Here is a 21001-nt window from a genome sequence, read left to right on the forward strand (position 1 = left end):
GTGTGCAGGGAGATTCACTCTGTGTCTGACCCCGGGAGTGTGTGATGGGACGGTGTGGACGGAGATTCACTCTGTGTCTGACGCCGGGTGTGTGTGATGGGACGGTGTGTAGGGAGTTTCACTCTGTTTGACCCCGTGAGTGTGTGATGGGACGGTGTGGAGGGAGGTTCACTTTGTGTCTGACCCCCGGAGTGTGTGATTGGACGGTGTGGAGGGAGGTTCACTTTGTGTCTGACCCTCGGAATGTGTGATGGGACGGTGTGGAGGGTGTTTCACTCTGTGTCTGACCCCGGGAGTGTGTGTTGGGACAGTGTGCAAGGAGATTCACTCTGTGTCTGACCCCGGGAGTGTGTGTTGGGACAGTGTGCAAGGAGATTCACTCTGTGTCTGACCCTGGGAGTGTGTGATGGGACGGTGTGGAGGTGCATTCACTCTGTGTCTGACCCCGCGAGTGTGTGATGGGACAGTGTGCAAGGAGATTCACTCTGTGTCTGACCCCGGGAGTGTGTGATGGGACGGTGTGGAGGTACATTCTCTCTGTGTCTGACCCCGCGAGTGTGTGATCGGACGGTGTGGAGGTACATTCACTCTGTGTCTGACCCCGCGAGTGTGTGATGGGACGGTGTGGAGGTACATTCACTCTGTGTCTGACCCCGCGAGTATGTGTTGGGACGGTGTGGAGGTACATTCACTCTGTGTCTGACCCCGGGAGTGTGTGATGGGACGGTGTGGCGAGAGATTCACTCTGTGTCTGACCCCGGGAGTGTGTAATGGGACGGTGTGGAGGGAGATTTACTGTGTCATAGCCCGGGAGTGTGTGTTGGGACAGTGTGCAGGGAGATTCAGTCTCTGTCTGACCCCGCGAGTGTGAGATGGGACGGTGTGGAGGGAGATTCACTCTGTTTCTGACCCCGGGAGTGTGTAATGGGACGGTGTGGAGGGAGATTCACTCTGTGTCTGACCACGGGAGTGTGTGTTGGGATAGTGTGGAGGGAGATTCACTCTGTGTCTGACCCCGGGAGTGTGTGATAGGACAATGTGGAGGGAGATTCTCTCTGTGTCTGACCCCGGGAGTGTGTGATGGGACGGTGTGGAGGGAGATTCACACTGCGTCTGTCCCCGGGAGTGTGTGATGGGACGGTGTGGAGGGAGATTCACTCTGTGTCAACGCCGGGAGTGTGTGATGGGACGGTGTGGAGGGAGTTTCACTCTGTGTCTGACCCCAGGAATGTGTGATGGGACGGTGTGGAGGGAGATTCACTCTCTGTCTGACCCCGGGAATGTGTGTTGGTACGGTGTGGAGGGAGATTCACTCTATGTCTGACCCAGGGAGTCTGTGATGGGATAGTGTGGAGGGAGCTTAACTCTGTTTCTGACCCCGGGAGTGTGTAATGGGACGGAGTGGAGGGAGATTCACTCTGTGTCTGACCCCGGGAGTGAGAGTTTGGACGGTGTGGAGGGAGATTTACTGTGTCTCTGACTCCAGGAGTGTTTGATGGGACGGTGTGGAGGGTGATTCACTCTGTGTCTGACCCCGGGAGTGTCTCATGGGAAGGTGTGGAGGGGGTTTCACTCTGTGTCTGACCCCGGGAGTGTGTGATGGGACAGTGTGGAGGGAGATTCACTCTATATTTGACCCCGGGAGTGTGTGATGGGACGGTTTGGAGGGAGACTCACTCTGTGTCTGACCGTGGGCGTCTGATGGGACGGTGTGGTGCGAGATTCAATCTGTGTCTGACCCCAGCATTGTGTGATGGGACGGTGTGGAGGGAGATTCACTCTTTGTCTGTCCCGGGGAGTGTGTGATGGGACGGTGTGGAGGGAGATTTACTGTGTCTGAGCCCGGGAGTGTTTTTTGGGACAGTGTGCAGGGAGATTCACTCTGTGTCTGACCCCGGGAGTGTGTGATGGGACGGTGTGGACGGAGATTCACTCTGTGTCTGACGCCGCGTGTGTGTGATGGGACGGTGTGGAGTGTGATTCACTCTGTGTCTGACCCCCGGAGTGTGTGATTGGACGGTGTGGAGGGAGGTTCACTTTGTGTCTGACCCTCGGAATGTGTGATGGGACGGTGTGGAGGGTGTTTCACTCTGTGTCTGACCCCGGGAGTGTGTGTTGGGACAGTGTGCAAGGAGATTCACTCTGTGTCTGACCCTGGGAGTGTGTGATGGGACGGTGTGGAGGGAGATTCACTCTGTGTCTGACCCCGCGAGTGTGTGATGGGACGGTGTGGAGGTACATTCACTCTGTGTCTGACCCCGCGAGTGTGTGATGGGACAGTGTGCAAGGAGATTCACTCTGTGTCTGACCCCGGGAGTGTGTGATGGGACGGTTTGGAGATACATTCACTCTGTGTCTGACCCCGCGAGTGTGTGATGGGACGGTGTGGAGGGAGATTCACTCTGTGTCTTACCCCGGGACTGTGTGATGGGCCGGTGTGGAGGGAGATTCACTCTGTGTCTGACCCCGCGAGTGTGAGATGGGACGGTGTGGAGGAGGTTTCACTCTGTTTCTGACCCCGGGAGTGTGTAATGGGACGGTGTGGAGGGAGATTCACTCTGTGTCTGACCCCGGGAGTGTGTGTTGGGATAGTGTGGAGTGAGATTCACTCTGTGTCTGACCCCGGGATTGTGTGATGGGACGGTGTGGAGGGAGATTCACACTGTGTCTGTCCCCGGGAGTGTGTGATGGGACGGTGTGGAGGGAGATTCACTCTGTGTCAACCCCGGGAGTGTGTGATGGGACGGTGTGGAGGGAGTTTCACTCTGTGTCTGACCCCAGGAGTGTGTGATGGGACAGTGTGGAGGGAGATTCACTCTGTGTCTGACCCCGGGAGTGTGTGATGGGACGGTGTGGAGGGAGATTCACTCTGTGTCTGTCCCCGGGAGTTTGTGATGGGACTGTGTGGAGGGAGATTCACTCTGTGTCTGTCCCAGGAGTGTGTGATGGGACGGTGTGGAGTGAGATTCACTCTGTGTCTGACCCCGGGAGTGTGTGATGGGACGGTGTGGAGGGAGATTCCCTTTGTGTCTGACCCCGGGAGTGTGTGTTGGGACGGTGTGGAGGGAGATTCACTCTGTGTCTGACCACGGGAGTGTGTGATGGGACAGTGTGGAGGGAGAGTCACTCTGTGTCTGACCCCGGGAGTGTGTGATGGGACGGTGTGGAGGGAGATTTACTGTGTCTGACCCCGGGTGTGTGTGATGGGACGGTGTAGAGGGAGATTTACTGTGTCTGACCCCGGGAGTGTGTGATGGGACGGTGTGGTGGGAGATTTACTGTGTCTGACCCCGGGTGAGTGTGATGGGACGGTGTGGGGGTAGATTCACTTTGTGTCTGACCCCTGGAGTGTGTGATGGGATGATGTGGATGGAGATTTACTGTGTCTGACCCCGGGAGTGTGTGATGGGATGATGTGGAGGGAGATTTACTGTGTCTGACCCCGGGAGTGTTTGATGGGACGGTGTGGAGGTAGATTCACTCTGTGTCTGACCCCAGGGGTGTGTGATGGGACAGTGTGGTGGGAGATTCACTCTCTGTGTGACCCTGGGAGTCTGTGATGGGACAGTGTGGAGGGAGATTCACTCTGTGTCTGACCCCAGGAGTGTGTGATGGGACGGTGTGGAGGGAGATTCACTCTGTGTCTGACCCCGGGGGTGTGTGATGAGACGGTGTGGAGGGAGTGTGTGATGGGACGGTGTGGAGGGAGATTCACTCTGTGTCTGACCCCGGGGGTGTGTAATGGGACGGTGTGGAGGGAGATTTAGGGTGTCATAGCCCGGGAGTGTGTGTTGGGACAGTGTGCAGGGAGATTCAGTCTGTGTCTGACCCCGCGAGTGTGAGATGGGACGGTGTGGAGGAGGTTTCACTCTGTGTCTGACCCCGGGAGTGTGTGATGTGATGGTGAGAAGGGAGCTTCACTCTGTTTCTGACCCCGGGAGTGTGTGATAGGACAATGTGGAGGGAGATTCTCTCTGTGTCTGACCCCGGGAGTGTGTGATGGGACGGTGTGGAGGGAGATTCACACTGCGTCTGTCCCCGGGAGTGTGTGATGGGACGGTGTGGTGGGAGATTCACTCTGTGTCTGACCCCGGGAGTGTGTGATGGGACGGTGTGGAGGGAGATTCACACTGCGTCTGTCCCCGGGAGTGTGTGATGGGACGGTGTGGAGGGAGATTCACTCTGTGTCAACCCCGGGAGTGTGTGATGGGACGGTGTGTAGGGAGTTTCACTCTGTGTCTGACCCCAGGAATGTGTGATGGGATGGTGTGTAGGGAGATTCACTCTCTGTCTGACCCCGGGAATGTGTGTAGGTACGGTGTGGAGGGAGATTCACTCTATGTCTGACCCAGGGAGTCTGCGATGGGATAGTGTGGAGGGAGCTTAACTCTGTTTCTGACTCCGGGAGTGTGTAATGGGACGGAGTGGAGGGAGATTCAATCTGTGTCTGACCCCGGGAGTGAGTGTTTGGACGGTGTGGAGGGAGATTTACTGTGTCTCTGACTCCAGGAGTGTGTGATGGGACGTTGTGGAGGGAGATTCACTCTATGTCTGACCCCGGGAGTGTGTGATGGGACGGTTTGGTGGGAGAGTCACTCTGTGTATGACCGTGGGCGTCTATGATGGGACTGTGTGGAGCGAGATTCAGTCTGTGTCTGACCCAAGCAGTGTGTGATGGGACGGTGTGGAGGGAGATTCACTCTCTGTCTGACCCTGGGAGTGTGTGATGGGACGGTGTGGAGAGAGATTCACTCGGTGTCTGACCCCGGGAGTGTGTGATGGGACGGTGTGGAGGGAGATTCACTCTGTGTCTGACCCCGGGAGTGTGTGATGGGACGGTGTGGAGGGAAATTCACTCTGTGTCTGTCCCGGGGAGTGTGTGATGGGACTGTCTGGAGGGAGATTTACTGTGTCTGAGCCCGGGTGTGTGTGTTGGGACGGTGTGGAGTGTGATTCACTCTGTGTCTGACCCCCGGAGTGTGTGATTGGACGGTGTGGAGGGAGGTTCACTTTTTGTCTGACCCACGGAGTGTGTGATGGGATGGTGTGGAGGGAGTTTCACTTTATGTCTGACCCTCGGAATGTGTGATGGGAAGGTGTGGAGGGTGTTTCACTCTGTGTCTCACCCCGGGAGTGTGTGATGGGATGGTGTGGAGGAAAATTCACTCAGTGTCTGACCCAGGGAATGTATGATGGGACGGTGTGGAGGCAGTTTAACTCTGTGTCTGACCCCAGGAATGTGTGATGGGACGGTGTGCAGGGAGATTCACTGTGTGTCTGACCCCGGGAGTGTGTGTTGGGAGAGTGTGGAGGGAGATTCACTCTGTTTCGGATGCCGGGAATGTGTGATGGGATGGTGTGGAGGGAGTTTCACTTTATGTCTGACCCTCGGAATGTGTGATGGGTCGGTGTGGAGGGAGATTTACTCTGTGTTGACCCCGGGAATGTGTGATGGGACGGTGTGGAGGGATTTTCAGGTTGTGTCTGACCCCGGGATTGTGTGATGGGACGGTGTGGAGGGAGATTCACTCTGGGTCTGACCCCAGCTGTGTGTGATGGGACGGTGTGGAGGGGTTTTCACTCTGTCTCTGACCCCGGAAGTGTGTGATGGGACGGTGTGGAGGGAGATTCACTCTGTGTCTGACCCCCGGAGTCTGTGATTGGACGGTGTGGAGGGAAATTCACTCTCTGTCTGACCCCGGGAGTGTGTGATGGGATGGTGTGGAGGGAGGTTCACTTTGTGTCTGACCCACGGAGTGTGTGATGGGATGGTGTGGAGGGAGTTTCACTTTATGTCTGACCCTCGGAATGAGTGATGGGACGGTGTGGAGGGGGTTTCACTCTGTGTCTGACCCCGGGAGCGTGTGATGGGATGGTGTGGAGGAAAATTCACTCAGTGTCTGACCCAGGGAGTGTATGATGGGACGGTGTGGAGGCAGTTTCACACTGTGTCTGACCCCAGGAATGAGTGATGGGATGTTGTGCAGGGAGATTCACTGTGTGTCTGACACCGGGATTGTGTGTTGGGAGAGTGTGGAGGCAGATTCACTCTGTTTCTGACCCCGGGAGTGTGTGTTGGGACAGTGTGATGGGAGATTCACTCTGTGTCTGACCCCGGGAGGGTTTGATGGGACGGTGTGGAGGGAGAGTCACTCTGTGTCTGACCGTGGGAGTCTGTGATGGGACGGTGTGGAGGGGGATTCACTCAGTGTCTGACTCCGGGTGTGTGTAATGGGACGGTGTGGTAGGAGATTTACTGTGTCTGAGCCCGGGAGTGTGTGATGGGACAGTGTGCTGGGAGATTCACTCTGTGTCTGACCCCGGGAGTGTGTGATGGGACGGTGTGGAGTGAGATTCACTTTGTGTCTGACCCCGGGTATGTGTGATTGGACGGTGTGGAGGGAGATTCACTCTGTGTCTGACCCCGGGAATGTGTGATGGGACGGTGTGGAGGGAGATTCACTCTGTGTCTGACCCAGGGAGTGTCTCATGGGACGGTGTGGAGGGAGATTCACTCTGTGTCTGACCCCGGGACTGTGTGATGGGACGGTGTGGAGGGAGATTCACTTTGTGTCTGACCCCGGGAATGTGTGATGGGACGGTGTGGAGGGAGATTCACTCTGTGTCTGACCCAGGGAGTGTCTCATGGGACGGTGTGGAAGGAGATTTACTGTGTCTGAGCCCGGGATTGTGTTGGGACCGTGTGCAGGGAGATTCACTCTGTGTCTGACCCCGGGAGCGTGTGATGGGACGGTGTGGAGGGAGATTCACTCTGTGTCTGACCCTGGGTGTGTGTGATGGGACAGTTTGGAGGGAGATTCACTCTATGTCTGACCCCGGGTGTGTGTGATGGGACGGTGCAGAGGGAGATTCACTCTATGTCTGACCCCGGGAGTGTTTGATGGGACGGTGTGGAGGGAGATTCACTCTGTGTCTGACCCCGGGAGTGTGTGATGGGACGGTGTGGAGGGAGATTCACTCTGTGTCTGACCCCAGGAGTGTGTGATGGGACAGTGTGGAGGGAGATTCACTCTGTGTCTGACCCCGGGACTGTGTGATGGGACAGTGTGGAGGGAGAGTCACTCTGTGTCTGACCCCGGGAGTGTGTGATGGGACGGTGTGGAGGGAGATTTACTGTGTCTGACCCCGGGTGTGTGTGATGGGACGGTGTAGAGGGAGATTTACTGTGTCTAACCCCGGGTGAGTGTGATGGGAGGGTGTGGGGGGTGATTCACTTTGTGTCTGACCCCGGAAGTGTGTGATGGGACGGTGTGGAGGGAGTGTGTGATGGGACGGTGCGGAGGGAGATTCACTCTGTGTCTGACCCCGGGAGTGTGTGATGGGACGGTGTGGAGATTTACTGTGTCTGACCCCGGGTGTGTGTGATGGGACGGTGTAGAGGGAGATTTACTGTGTCTGACCCCGGGAGTGTGTGATGGGACGGTGTGGAGGGAGATTTACTGTGTCTGACCCCGGGTGAGTGTGATGGGACGGTGTGGGGGGAGATTCACTTTGTGTCTGACCCCTGGAGTGTGTGATGGGATGATGTGGATGGAGATTTACTGTGTCTGACCCCGGGAGTGTGTGATGGGATGATGTGGAGGGAGATTTACTGTGTGTGACCCCGGGAGTGTTTGATGGGACGGTATGGAGGTAGATTCACTCTGTGTCTGACCCCGGGAGTGTGTGATGGGACGGTGTGGAGGGAGTGTGTGATGGGATGGTGTGGAGGGAGATTCACTCTGTGTCTGACCCCAGGGGTGTGTGATGGGACAGTGTGGTGGGAGATTCACTCTGTGTGTGACCCTGGGAGTCTGTGATGGGACAGTGTGGAGGGAGATTCACTCTGTGTCTGACCCCGGGAGTGTGTGATGGGACGGTGTGGAGGGAGATTCACTCTGTGTCTGACCCCGGGAGTGCGTGTTGGGACAGTGTGGAGTGAGTGTGTGATGGGACAGTGTGGAGGGAGATTCACTCTGTGTCTGACCCCAGGAGTGTGTGATGGGACGGTGTGGAGGGAGATTCACTCTGTGTCTGACCCCGGGGGTGTGTGATGGGACAGTGTGGGGGGAGATTTACTGTGTCTGACCCCAGGAGTGTGTAATGGGACTGTGTGGAGGGTGATTCACTCTGTGTCTGACCCCGGGTGTGTGTGATGGGACAGTGTGGAGGGAGTGTGTGATGGGACGGTGTGGAGGGAGATTCACTCTGTGTCTGACCCCGGCGGTGTGTGATGGGACGGTGTGGAGGGAGTGTGTGATGGGACGGTGTCGAGGGAGATTCACTCTGTGTCTGACCGTGGGAGTCTGTGATGGGACAGTGTGGAGGGAGATTCACTCTGTGTCTGACTACGGGAGTGTGTGATGGGACGCTGTGGAGGGAGAGTCACTCTGTGTCTGACCCCGGGAGTGTGTGATGGGACGGTGTGGAGGGAGATTTACTCTGTGTCTGACCCCGGGAGTGTGTGATGGGACGGTGTCGAGGGAGATTTACTGTGTCTGACCCCGGGAGTGTGTGATGGGACGGTGTGGAGGGAGATTCACTCTGTGTCTGACCACGGGAGTGTGTAATGGGACAGTGTGGAGGGAGATTCACTCTGTGTCTGACCACGGGAGTGTGTGATGGGACAGTGTGGAGGGAGAGTCACTCTGTGTCTGACCCCGGGAGTGTGTGATGGGACGGTGTGGAGGGAGATTTACTGTGTCTGACCCCGGGTGTGTGTGATGGGACAGTGTAGAGGGAGATTTACTGTGTCTGACCCCGGGAGTGTGTGATGGGACGGTGTGGAGGGAGATTTACTGTGTCTGACCCCGGGTGAGTGTGATGGGACGGTGTGGGGGGAGATTCACTTTGTGTCTGACCCCTGGAGTGTGTGATGGGATGATGTGAATGGAGATTTACTGTGTCTGACCCCGGGAGTGTGTGATGGGATGAGGTGGAGGGAGATTTACTGTGTCTGACCCCGGGAGTGTTTGATGGGACGGTGTGGAGGTAGATTCACTCTGTGTCTGACCCCGGGAGTGTGTGATGGGACTGTGTGGAGGGAGTGTGTGATGGGACGGTGTGGAGGGAGATTCACTCTGTGTCTGACCCCAGGGGTGTGTGATGGGACAGTGTGGTGGGAGATTCACTCTGTGTGTGACCCTGGGAGTCTGTGATGGGACAGTGTGGAGGGAGATTCACTCTGTGTCTGACCCAGGGAGTGTGTGATGGGACGGTGTTGAGGGAGATTCACTCTGTGTCTGACCCCGGGAGTGCGTGTTGGGACAGTGTGGAGTGAGTGTGTGATGGGACAGTGTGGAGGGAGATTCACTCTGTGTCTGACCCCGGGGGTGTGCGATGGGACAGTGTGGAGGGAGATTTACTGTGTCTGACCCCAGGAGTGTGTAATGGGACGGTGTAGAGGGAGATTTACTGTGTCTGACCCCGGGAGTGTGTGATGGGACGGTGTGGAGGGAGATTTACTGTGTCTGACCCCGGGTGAGTGTGATGGGACGGTGTGGGGGGAGATTCACTTTGTGTCTGACCCCTGGAGTGTGTGATGGGATGATGTGGATGGAGATTTACTGTGTCTGACCCCGGGAGTGTGTGATGGGATGAGGTGGAGGGAGATTTACTGTGTCTGACCCCGGGAGTGTTTGATGGGACGGTGTGGAGGTAGATTCACTCTGTGTCTGACCCCGGGAGTGTGTGATGGGACTGTGTGGAGGGAGTGTGTGATGGGACGGTGTGGAGGGAGATTCACTCTGTGTCTGACCCCAGGGGTGTGTGATGGGACAGTGTGGTGGGAGATTCACTCTGTGTGTGACCCTGGGAGTCTGTGATGGGACAGTGTGGAGGGAGATTCACTCTGTGTCTGACCCAGGGAGTGTGTGATGGGACGGTGTTGAGGGAGATTCACTCTGTGTCTGACCCCGGGGGTGTGCGATGGGACAGTGTGGAGGGAGATTTACTGTGTCTGACCCCAGGAGTGTGTAATGGGACGGTGTGGAGGGTGATTCACTCTGTCTGACCCCAGGAGTGTGTAATGGGACAGTGTGGAGGGAGATTCACTCTGTGTCTGACCCCGGGGGTGTGTGATGGGATGGTGTGGAGGGAGTGTGTGATGGGACGGTGTGGAGGGAGATTCACTCTGTGTCTGACCCCGGGGGTGTGTGATGGGACGGTGTGGAGGGAGTGTGTGATGGGACGGTGCGGAGGGAGATTCACTCTGTGTCTGACCCCGGGAGTGTGTGATGGGACGGTGTCGAGGGAGATTCACTCTGTGTCTGACCGTGGGAGTCTGTGATGGGACAGTGTGGAGGGAGCCTCACACTACGTCTGATCTCCTTTCTCCGGCAGGTTTGTTACCCGATTGTCCGGTTCAGAAGTGGCTGTTGTCAGTCCTGAAGTCTCCGGGATACCGTGACGGCCTCCATCCCTGTAAGCTGGACACCCTCTGCCTCCGACAGCTGCACCAGGAGTTCTCGGATTTCCTTTCGGAGAACCGTTACGGGTCGCTTGCTGAGCTGCTAGCCCGTGTCCCGGAGGTGGAGATGGTGTCTGGTCACAGTGGCGGTGTAATCCGCCTGCGGGCCGGTGCCAGGTTTGATGGGGCAGCTCAGCCTGGGCCATCACTCACTGAGAGTCACCCTTCGGCCCTTCGGCCTCATGCTGCACCAGGTATCTTACTGAGCTGTTCCCTCTTGCCCTTGTTTGGACCTGATCCCTCAACAGCTCACCCATACTTAGCTGTCTAAATAGCGTATCTACCTGCCTCATCGATTCATTTACAGATGACCCGAAGGTTGCTCGAGTTGTGGATGCTGCAGAAGGTTGTCATGGGTTACAAGGACATTGACAGGATGCAAAGCTGGGCTGACATGTGGCAGATAGAGTTCAGCCCGGGAAAGTGTGGTCTTGGCAGTGTGGGGGTGTAGAGGGAACTTGAGGCCCTTGTCCATAGTCCTGCAAAGTTGGTCGGGTTGTTACGAAGACGCGTGGTGTATTGGCTTTCATTACTCGAGGGATTGAATTCAAGAGCCGATAAAATCCTGGTTAGACCACACTTGGAGTATTGTATTCATTTCTGGTCCCCTCATTTTAGGAAGGATGTGGAGGGTGCAGAGGAGATTTACCAGGACACTGCCTGCATTAGACAGCGTGTCTGATGAGGAAAGTCTGAGTGAGCCGGGGTGAAGGAGGGTGAGAGGTGACGATAGAGGCAGAGATCGAGTGGACAGTCAGGGAATTATTCCCAGGACGGAACGGTATCTATGAGGGAGCATAATTCTATGGTGATCGGAGGAATGAATATATCAGAAATAGATGTTTTTTGTGGTGGGTGTGTGGAACACACTGCCAGAGGAGATGGCGGGCAGATGGATGATAGAAAAATGGAGGGTTAGATTGACCTTGGAATAAGTTCAAGGGCCAGCACAACATGATGGGCTGAATAGCCAGTATTGTACTGTGCTGTCCAAAAGACTTCTCAAATTTATTTAAATTGCATTGTGTTGTCCTTTAAACTATTCAAAAGAGTATTCATGAGATTTTGAGATCCATTTAAACTGTGTGAAGAAGTAAACATTATTCAAATGTTTACAAAAATTAAATAAGGTGCATTAAAAAAATTTAAATGATTCGAACAAACATCAAAACAGAATAAATGTATATCCTCACTCATGTACAGGGCCTGTCAGAATGACTTTGAGACGTTGCCTCTCTCCTCACCTCCACCACTTGTGGTGTTCCAGACGCAGACGTCCCTCAGGCCACCTCCCCCCCCCACCCCCATCGGGCAGAAGATACAAAAGCCTGAAAGCACGTCCCACCAGGCTCGAGGACAGCTTCTACCCCGCTGTTATCAGACTATTGAACGGTCCCCCAGTACGATAAGACAGCTTCTACCCCGCTGTTATCAGACTATTGAACGGTCCCCCAGTACGATAAGACAGCTTCTACCCCGCTGTTATCAGACTATTGAATGGTCCACCAGTACGATAAGACAGCTTCTACCCCGCTGTTATCAGACTAATGAACGGTCCCCCAGTACGATAAGACAGCTTCTACCCCGCTGTTATCAGACTATTGAACGGTCCCCCACTACGATAAGACAGCTTCTACCCCGCTGTTATCAGACTATTGAACGGTCCCACCAGGCTCGAGGACAGCTTCTACCCCGCTGTTATCAGACTATTAAACGGTCCCACCAGGCTCGAGGACAGCTTCTACCCCGCTGTTATCAGACTATTGAACGGTCCCACCAGGCTCGAGGACAGCTTCTACCCCGCTGTTATCAGACTATTAAACGGTCCCACCAGGCTCGAGGACAGCTTCTACCCCGCTGTTATCAGACTATTGAACGGTCCCACCAGGCTCGAGGACAGCTTCTACCCCGCTGTTATCAGACTATTAAACGGTCCCACCAGGCTCGAGGACAGCTTCTACCCCGCTGTTATCAGACTATTGAACGGTCCCCAGTACGATAAGACAGTTTCTACCCCGCTGTTATCAGACTATTGAATGGTCCCCCAGTACGATAAGACAGCTTCTACCCCGCTGTTATCAGACTATTGAACGGTCCCCCAGTACGATAAGACAGCTTCTACCCCGCTGCTATCAGACTATTGAATGGTCCCCCAGTACGATAAGACAGCTTCTACCCCGCTGCTATCAGACTATTGAATGGTCCCCCAGTACGATAAGACAGCTTCTACCCCGCTGCTATCAGACTATTGAATGGTCCCACCAGGCTCGAGGACAGCTTCTACCCCGCTGCTATCAGACTATTGAACGGCCCCACCAGGCTCGAGGACAGCTTCTACCCCGCTGTTATCAGACTATAGAACGGTCCCCCAGTACGATAAGACAGCTTCTACCCCGCTGTTATCAGACTATTGAATGGTCCCACCAGGCTCGAGGACAGCTTCTACCCCGCTGTTATCAGACTATTGAACGGTCCCCCAGTATGATAAGACAGCTTCTACCCCGCTGTTATCAGACTATTGAACGGTCCCCCAGTATGATAAGACAGCTTCTACCCCGCTGTTATCAGACTATTGAACGGTCCCCCAGTACGATAAGACAGCTTCTACCCCGCTGTTATCAGACTATTGAACGGTCCCCCAGTACGATAAGACAGTTTCTACCCCGCTGTTATCAGACTATTGAACGGTCCCCCAGTACGATAAGACAGCTTCTACCCCGCTGTTATCAGACTATTGAACGGTCCCCCAGTACGATAAGACAGCTTCTACCCCGCTGTTATCAGACTATTGAACGGTCCCCCAGTACGATACGACAGCTTCTACCCCGCTGTTACCAGACTATTGAACGGTCCCCCAGTACGATAAGACAGCTTCTACCCCGCTGTTACCAGACTATTGAACGGTCCCCCAGTACGATAAGACAGCTTCTACCCCGCTGTTACCAGACTATTGAACGGTCCCCCAGTACGATAAGACAGCTTCTACCCCGCTGTTATCAGACTATTGAACGGTCCCCCAGTATGATAAGACAGCTTCTACCCCGCTGTTATCAGACTATCGAACGGTCCCCCAGTACGATAAGACGGACTCTTGACCTCACGATCTACCTCGTCGTGACCCTTGCACCTTGTTGTCTGCCTGCACTGCCCTTTCTCTGTAAGTGTAACACTTGATTCTGCTTTCTGTTATTGTTTTCCCTTGTTCTACCTCGATGCTCTGTGTAATGATCTGATCTGTATGAACACAAGATTTTCACTGTGTGATAATGGTGATCCCGTTTCCTCTGCAGATCCCTCGCCTCCACAGCCAGCTCCATCCACACAGGTCACTGAAAGTCTCCTGGAGAGAGTGTCCCTGCTTCTGGCGCAGCATCCCGCTGGACTCAGCACTTTCCAGCTGCGCCAAGCATACCGCGAGGCCTATCAGCGGGGCCTGGCTGTGGAGGGGCATCCCAGCCTCAGTGCCCTGCTGGGAGCCATGGGCAGCGCGGTCTCTGTCCGCGGGCTGGGGGTCCAGGCTCGCCTCTTCCCGCGTTCGGTGCCTGGCTGCGGTGTGCTTGCCGGTGAGTGAACAGATCGCACCACCTGTAGTTCACGGTTTCCCTCTTCACGTGCCACACTGTCAGGGTATTATCTTCTTGATATACCACACCGGGAGGGCCAGTCTGTGTCCCCATCTGAACAACCGCACGGGGGCTGCTGTTTAGGGTTTCTACACAGAGAGCAGTTCCCCTGGTGATATACCCCAGTGAGAGGCACCGCTCTCGAATTGCCTTCCTGAACGTTGTTTCCCTCTCGTTATATCACCCTGGTGTCGGTGTCCGATGCTGGGACTTGTGTTTGGGGTTTCCCTCTTGATTTTCCCACACTGTGAAATGTGTTCAGCTTCTCTCGCCCCAGTGAGCCACTCTGTTGTTTGGCATTCCCTCAATCCTCTGCGGTAGGAGGGCCGATCAGTGTTCATCGAGATCTCCCTGGTGCAGTACCATGCATCTCAGTCCTGGTATTGGGATGCCACTCGGGGAGGCCCATTTGTGCTTCCCCCTATCAATTCCCAACACTGCATGGTTCTCCTCTCAATATCCAGCACTCGGTGGGAGACCCATTTGTGCTTCCCCCTATCAGTTCCCAACACTGCATGGTTCTCCTCTCAATTTCCAACACTCGGTGGGAGGATCATTTGCGATACATCACACTGAGCTTGGGCACGGGAGGGAGGGCAGCCTGCTTCACCTCCTCTCACAGCCACTGAACCCTCTCTTTTGTTCCCCAAAGAGCTGGAGACTAATCCCTGCCTGCGAGTTGGTGTCGGGACGTCCAGTGGGAGCAGGCAGCTGTCGACAGGGCTGCCGGAGCGGACCATCACCGAGACGGGATTTCACGGCTCAACGGGCTTGTCCAGGCCCTCCTGACCATTGTGACCGGTCTTCCCCGCTCAGACAACAGGAATATAGAAACACACTGTAGCCTATCAATTAGTGTACAGCAGCAGTGACCTGGGGTTAATTCCTGCCACTGGCTGTATGATCTCCCTGTGGCCGCGTGGGTTTCGTCCGGATGCTCCGGGTTCCTCCCACGTTTCAGAGACGATGGTCGCGGAGGTTGTGGGCTGTTACTGTGCTGTGTCTCCAACTTTGAAAAAAAGATCCTGTTAAAGTTGTGTTAACAAGTGCTTTATAATCTACTGACGTAATGGTCCGTCGAGTTCTGTCATGTTGTGATCACTCTTCTCCGAGACTGGGTGATCGTGGGATCTCGGAGCTGGAGAGCAGACCCTCCAAACACAGGCGTCTTGTAATTATGCAAATTAACGTTTTGTTAAACTTACTGTCCACTGACATTCAACGTCCTCCATCTCTGCCTCGTCCTTGTCCATTCAGAAGGGTTTTTCATTGCTGTTTTGTTTTCTCTAGCCAGTCTGTCCTGAGCTGAACTTTAGGCCCGCAGGACCAGTGGAGTACTACGACCTTTGACCTGTTTGGCACGGGCGTCTCTACCAAGAGCCAAAGTGTAAAGACCTAACTCCAGTCATGAGGCGTGCAAGTCTGCGAATCGCAACAAAGTCATGGTCCTCTTGGAGGGTGCCGCTAATGCGAGAGTGTAACTCAATGTTTGTCAGGAAATGTAGAGGAGGCTCGGTCCAAAATCATGGCGGTGGAGATGATTTAGCAAAATCAATAACTTTAATAAGCAACCACAAAATAATAAACTATGAGAGGGCACCAAATGAAAGAGAAGAGAAACTGAACACAACAGGCAGCAAGGTGAAATTTAGGAAGGGAGCTGAAGGCTCGAGCAATGAGTTGAGACCAGCTGGCTGGATGAGCGAAGAGAACTGGGGTTGAATAGGCTGCTGTGGTGAATCTGGAACGAGCTGGGTGGAGACTGAGAGGTGTCTGTAGTTACAGTGTTAAGTTCCATCAAGTTATAATCACTCTTACACTTGAGTTTTAACAAGATTATTACAGAGTCCCCACTGCTTCAGTACTCTGTGCAGCCAAGCAAATCTTCTGTAACTTCTCACCATCATGTCCTGTTGCAGTATAACTTCATGCTAAGTTCTTTCATATTGTGATCACTGTTCCTCCTAGCCTATCAACTTGTTATCAACCAGCCGATCGGTACAGACAGTCTGCACTGAATTTGGGATCATTCGGACATCGTCAGTGACTCTAGCATGCTAGTGCAGAGGTGGGTGAGATATGTTGGGGGTATTTTTGAGGTCTGTGCGTGTCGATGGGGTGTGCTGGCTTTCATTAATCAAGGGATTGAGCTCCGGAGCCAGGAGGTGATGTTGCAGCTCGAGAAAACCCTGATCACAACCCTGTTGTGTCGCCTCATTACAGGGAGGATGTGGGAGCTTTCGACGGCACAGGGGAGGTTTACCAGGATGCTGTCTGGATTAGAGAGGGTGTGAAATGAGAAAGCTTGAGCAAGCTGGGGCTTTTCTCTTTGGAGCAGAGGGGAGTGAGAGGTAACTTGCTAGAGGGGTACAGGATGATAAGAGGCATGCGTTGAGTGGACAGCCTGAGGCACTATCCCAGGGCAAGATAGCCAGTGCGGTGGGGGGGAGGGGGTAATTTTAAAGTGATGACAGAGGTAGGTTTTCTCCACGGAGTGGAGAGTGTGCAGAACTCGTTCCAGGGGAGGTGGTAGAGCCAGGTACACCAGGGACACAGGGATGATAGAAAACCATGGGGGGGGTTATGTGTAGGAGGGAACGGTTAGATTGATCGTGGAGTAGGTTAAAAGGTCAGCACGACATCTCTACAGCAACGCAGTGCTGGAGAGCTTGGCAAGTCCAGCAGCATTTCTGGAAAAGAGTGACCAGTTGACATTTCAGGCCTACACTCTTCGTCAGGACTGCGGGGGGGCAGCTGGATGGAAAAGTTCAAGCATGACTCCTGTACCTAAAAAACGGTCACTATGTATTCACAAAAGATGGATACAGAAAGAAAAACAAAAAATTAAAAGCAGTTAAAAAACAAAATAATCCTTATCATCTGTTTCATGAGCTGATTGTAGAATTCTGGAGGGAACCAGAAACTCCTTCAAGCAGATATTTATATTCTCACTCTGTCCTTTTCCCCCTCCCTCCCTCACACACTCCCTGTCCCCCCTCTCTCCACCTCTCTCTCTCTTTCTCCCGCACTCCCCAACTCCATGTCTCTCTCACTCTAACTCTTGGCACGATTTGTGACGAAGCTCAGGAGACACTTTCCCTTTTTACCCCATTGCAGACCCCCTTTTATCTGCCAGGGCATTCAGAGTGGACACACACAATTTAGAAACGGAACAAGTGAGTAAAGAGGAAAGCATTCTTCACCACTATCTAATCTCGATACGAGTTGTACGAGACAAAACATTGACGCATGAGGAGAGAATCAGCCATTACCATGTCTGACCGTCCTCAAAAATCGCTTTTAGTGCATATCTCTGAGGAAACAAATTCAATTCCTTCCTTACAGTGGGATTAATTTGGGGACTGACACGGTTGTAGGGAGAGAGTGGGACAATGGGATTAGTTTGGGGACTGACACAGGGCTCTGGAAGAGACTGGGACAGTGGGATTAGTTTGGGGACTGACACGGGGACTGACACAGGGCTGTGAGGAGAGAATGGGGCAGTGGGATTAGTTTGGGGACTGACACAGGACTGTGGGGTGAGAATGGGACAGTGGGATTAGTTTGGGGACTGACACAGGACTGTGGGGAGAGAATGGGGCAGTGGGATTAGTTTGGGGACTGACACAGGGCTGTGGGAGAGACTGGGACAGTGGGATTAGTTTGGGGACTGACACAGGGCTGTGAGGAGAGAATGGGGCAGTGGGATTAGTTTGGGGACTGACACAGGGCTGTGGGAGAGACTGGGACAGTGGGATTAGTTTGGGGACTGACACAGGGCTGTGAGGAGAGAATGGGGCAGTGGGATTAGTTTGGGGACTGACACAGGGCTGTGGGAGAGACTGGGGACAGTGGGATTAGTTTGGGGACTGACAGGGTTGTAGGGAGAGAGTGGGACAGTGGGATTAGTTTGGGGACTGACACAGGGCTGTGGGGAGAGAGTGGGACAGTGGGATTAGTTTGGGGACTGACACAGGGCTGTGGGGGGAGAGTGGGACAGTGGGATTAGTTTGGGGACTGACACAGGGCTATGGGAGAGACTGGGACAGTGGGATTAGTTTGGGGACTGACACAGGGCTGTGAGGAGAGAATGGGGCAGTGGGATTAGTTTGGGGACTGACACAGGACTGTGGGGAGAGAATGGGGCAGTGGGATTAGTTTGGGGACTGACACAGGGCTGTGGGAGAGACTGGGACAGTGGGATTAGTTTGGGGACTGACACAGGGTTGTAGGCAGAGAGTGGGACAGTGGGATTAGTTTGGGGACTGACACAGGGCTGTGGGGAGAGAGTGGGACAGTGGGATTAGTTTGGGGACTGACACAGGGCTGTGAGGAGAGAATGGGGCAGTGGGATTAGTTTGGGGACTGACACAGGACTGTGGGGAGAGAATGGTGCAGTGGGATTAGTTTGGGGACTGACACAGGGCTGTGGGAGAGACTGGGACAGTGGGATTAGTTTGGGAACTGACACAGGGCTGTGAGGAGAGAATGGGGCAGTGGGATTAGTTTGGGGACTGACACAGGACTGTGGGGTGAGAATGGGACAGTGGGATTAGTTTGGGGACTGACACAGGACTGTGGGGAGAGAATGGGGCAGTGGGATAAGTTTGGGGACTGACACAGGGCTGTGGGAGAGACTGGGACAGTGGGATTAGTTTGGGGACTGACACAGGGCTGTGAGGAGAGAATGGGGCAGTGGGATTAGTTTGGGGACTGACACAGGGCTGTGGGAGAGACTGGGACAGTGGGATTAGTTTGGGGACTGACACAGGGCTGTGAGGAGAGAATGGGGCAGTGGGATTAGTTTGGGGACTGACACAGGGCTGTGGGAGAGACTGGGGACAGTGGGATTAGTTTGGGGACTGACAGGGTTGTAGGGAGAGAGTGGGACAGTGGGATTAGTTTGGGGACTGACACAGGGCTGTGGGGAGAGAGTGGGACAGTGGGATTAGTTTGGGGACTGACACAGGGCTGTGGGGGGAGAGTGGGACAGTGGGATTAGTTTGGGGACTGACACAGGGCTGTGGGAGAGACTGGGACAGTGGGATTAGTTTGGGGACTGACACAGGGCTGTGAGGAGAGAATGGGGCAGTGGGATTAGTTTGGGGACTGACACAGGACTGTGGGGAGAGAATGGGGCAGTGGGATTAGTTTGGGGACTGACACAGGGCTGTGGGAGAGACTGGGACAGTGGGATTAGTTTGGGGACTGACACAGGGTTGTAGGCAGAGAGTGGGACAGTGGGATTAGTTTGGGGACTGACACAGGGCTGTGGGGAGAGAGTGGGACAGTGGGATTAGTTTGGGGACTGACACAGGGCTGTGAGGAGAGAATGGGGCAGTGGGATTAGTTTGGGGACTGACACAGGACTGTGGGGAGAGAATGGTGCAGTGGGATTAGTTTGGGGACTGACACAGGGCTGTGGGAGAGACTGGGACAGTGGGATTAGTTTGGGAACTGACACAGGGCTGTGAGGAGAGAATGGGGCAGTGGGATTAGTTTGGGGACTGACACAGGACTGTGGGGTGAGAATGGGACAGTGGGATTAGTTTGGGGACTGACACAGGACTGTGGGGAGAGAATGGGGCAGTGGGATAAGTTTGGGGACTGACACAGGGCTGTGGGAGAGACTGGGACAGTGGGATTAGTTTGGGGACTGACACAGGGCTGTGAGGAGAGAATGGGGCAGTGGGATTAGTTTGGGGACTGACACAGGGCTGTGGGAGAGACTGGGACAGTGGGATTAGTTTGGGGACTGACACAGGGCTGTGAGGAGAGAATGGGGCAGTGGGATTAGTTTGGGGACTGACACAGGGCTGTGGGAGAGACTGGGGACAGTGGGATTAGTTTGGGGACTGACAGGGTTGTAGGGAGAGAGTGGGACAGTGGGATTAGTTTGGGGACTGACACAGGGCTGTGGGGAGAGAGTGGGACAGTGGGATTAGTTTGGGGACTGACACAGGGCTGTGGGGGGAGAGTGGGACAGTGGGATTAGTTTGGGGACTGACACAGGGCTGTGGGAGAGACTGGGACAGTGGGATTAGTTTGGGGACTGACACAGGGCTGTGAGGAGAGAATGGGGCAGTGGGATTAGTTTGGGGACTGACACAGGACTGTGGGGAGAGAATGGGGCAGTGGGATTAGTTTGGGGACTGACACAGGGCTGTGGGAGAGACTGGGACAGTGGGATTAGTTTGGGGACTGACACAGGGTTGTAGGCAGAGAGTGGGACAGTGGGATTAGTTTGGGGACTGACACAGGGCTGTGGGGAGAGAGTGGGACAGTGGGATTAGTTTGGGGACTGACACAGGGCTGTGAGGAGAGAGTGGGGCAGTGGGATTAGTTTGGGGACTGACACAGGGCTGTGGGGAGAGAGTGGGACAGTGGGATTAGTTTGGGGACTGACACAGGGCTGTGGGGGGAGAGTGGGACAGTGGGATTAGTTTGGGGACTGACACAGGGCTGTGGGAGAGACTGGGACAGTGGGATTAGTTTGGGGACTGACACAGGGCTGTGAGGAGAGAATGGGGCAGTGGGATTAGTTTGGGGACTGACACAGGACTGTGGGGAGAGAATGGGGCAGTGGGATTAGTTTGGGGGACTGACACAGGGCTGTGGGAGAGACTGGGACAGTGGGATTAGTTTGGGGACTGACACAGGGTTGTAGGCAGAGAGTGGGACAGTGGGATTAGTTTGGGGACTGACACAGGGCTGTGGGGAGAGAGTGGGACAGTGGGATTAGTTTGGGGACTGACACAGGGCTGTGAGGAGAGAATGGGGCAGTGGGATTAGTTTGGGGACTGACACAGGACTGTGGGGAGAGAATGGGGCAGTGGGATTAGTTTGGGGACTGGCACAGGGCTGTGGGAGAGACTGGGACAGTGGGATTAGTTTGGGGACTGACACAGGG

General features: G+C 54.6%; 2 protein-coding genes across 3 annotated transcripts in view; both read left to right on the forward strand.

Annotated features, from left to right (window-relative positions):
- Window positions 1–17058, forward strand: part of LOC132385493 (uncharacterized) — a 141893-nt gene extending 124835 nt beyond the window's left edge. For both annotated transcript variants that reach the window (XM_059957603.1, XM_059957602.1), the window contains exons 3-5: window positions 10342–10662; window positions 13759–14031; window positions 14744–17058. In XM_059957603.1, the coding sequence (XP_059813586.1) occupies window positions 10342–10662; window positions 13759–14031; window positions 14744–14880 (731 nt within the window). In that variant the 3' untranslated portion in view covers window positions 14881–17058. The remainder of the gene's footprint in view (window positions 1–10341; window positions 10663–13758; window positions 14032–14743) is intronic.
- Window positions 16559–21001, forward strand: part of LOC132385492 (tubulin beta-4B chain-like) — a 41917-nt gene continuing 37474 nt past the window's right edge. Inside the window, exon 1 of the mRNA XM_059957601.1 lies at window positions 16559–16567. Coding sequence (XP_059813584.1) covers window positions 16559–16567 — 9 coding nt within the window. The remainder of the gene's footprint in view (window positions 16568–21001) is intronic.

Source organism: Hypanus sabinus, assembly GCF_030144855.1.
Source record: "Hypanus sabinus isolate sHypSab1 chromosome 24 unlocalized genomic scaffold, sHypSab1.hap1 SUPER_24_unloc_21, whole genome shotgun sequence".
Classification (NCBI taxonomy): Eukaryota; Metazoa; Chordata; class Chondrichthyes; order Myliobatiformes; family Dasyatidae; genus Hypanus; species Hypanus sabinus.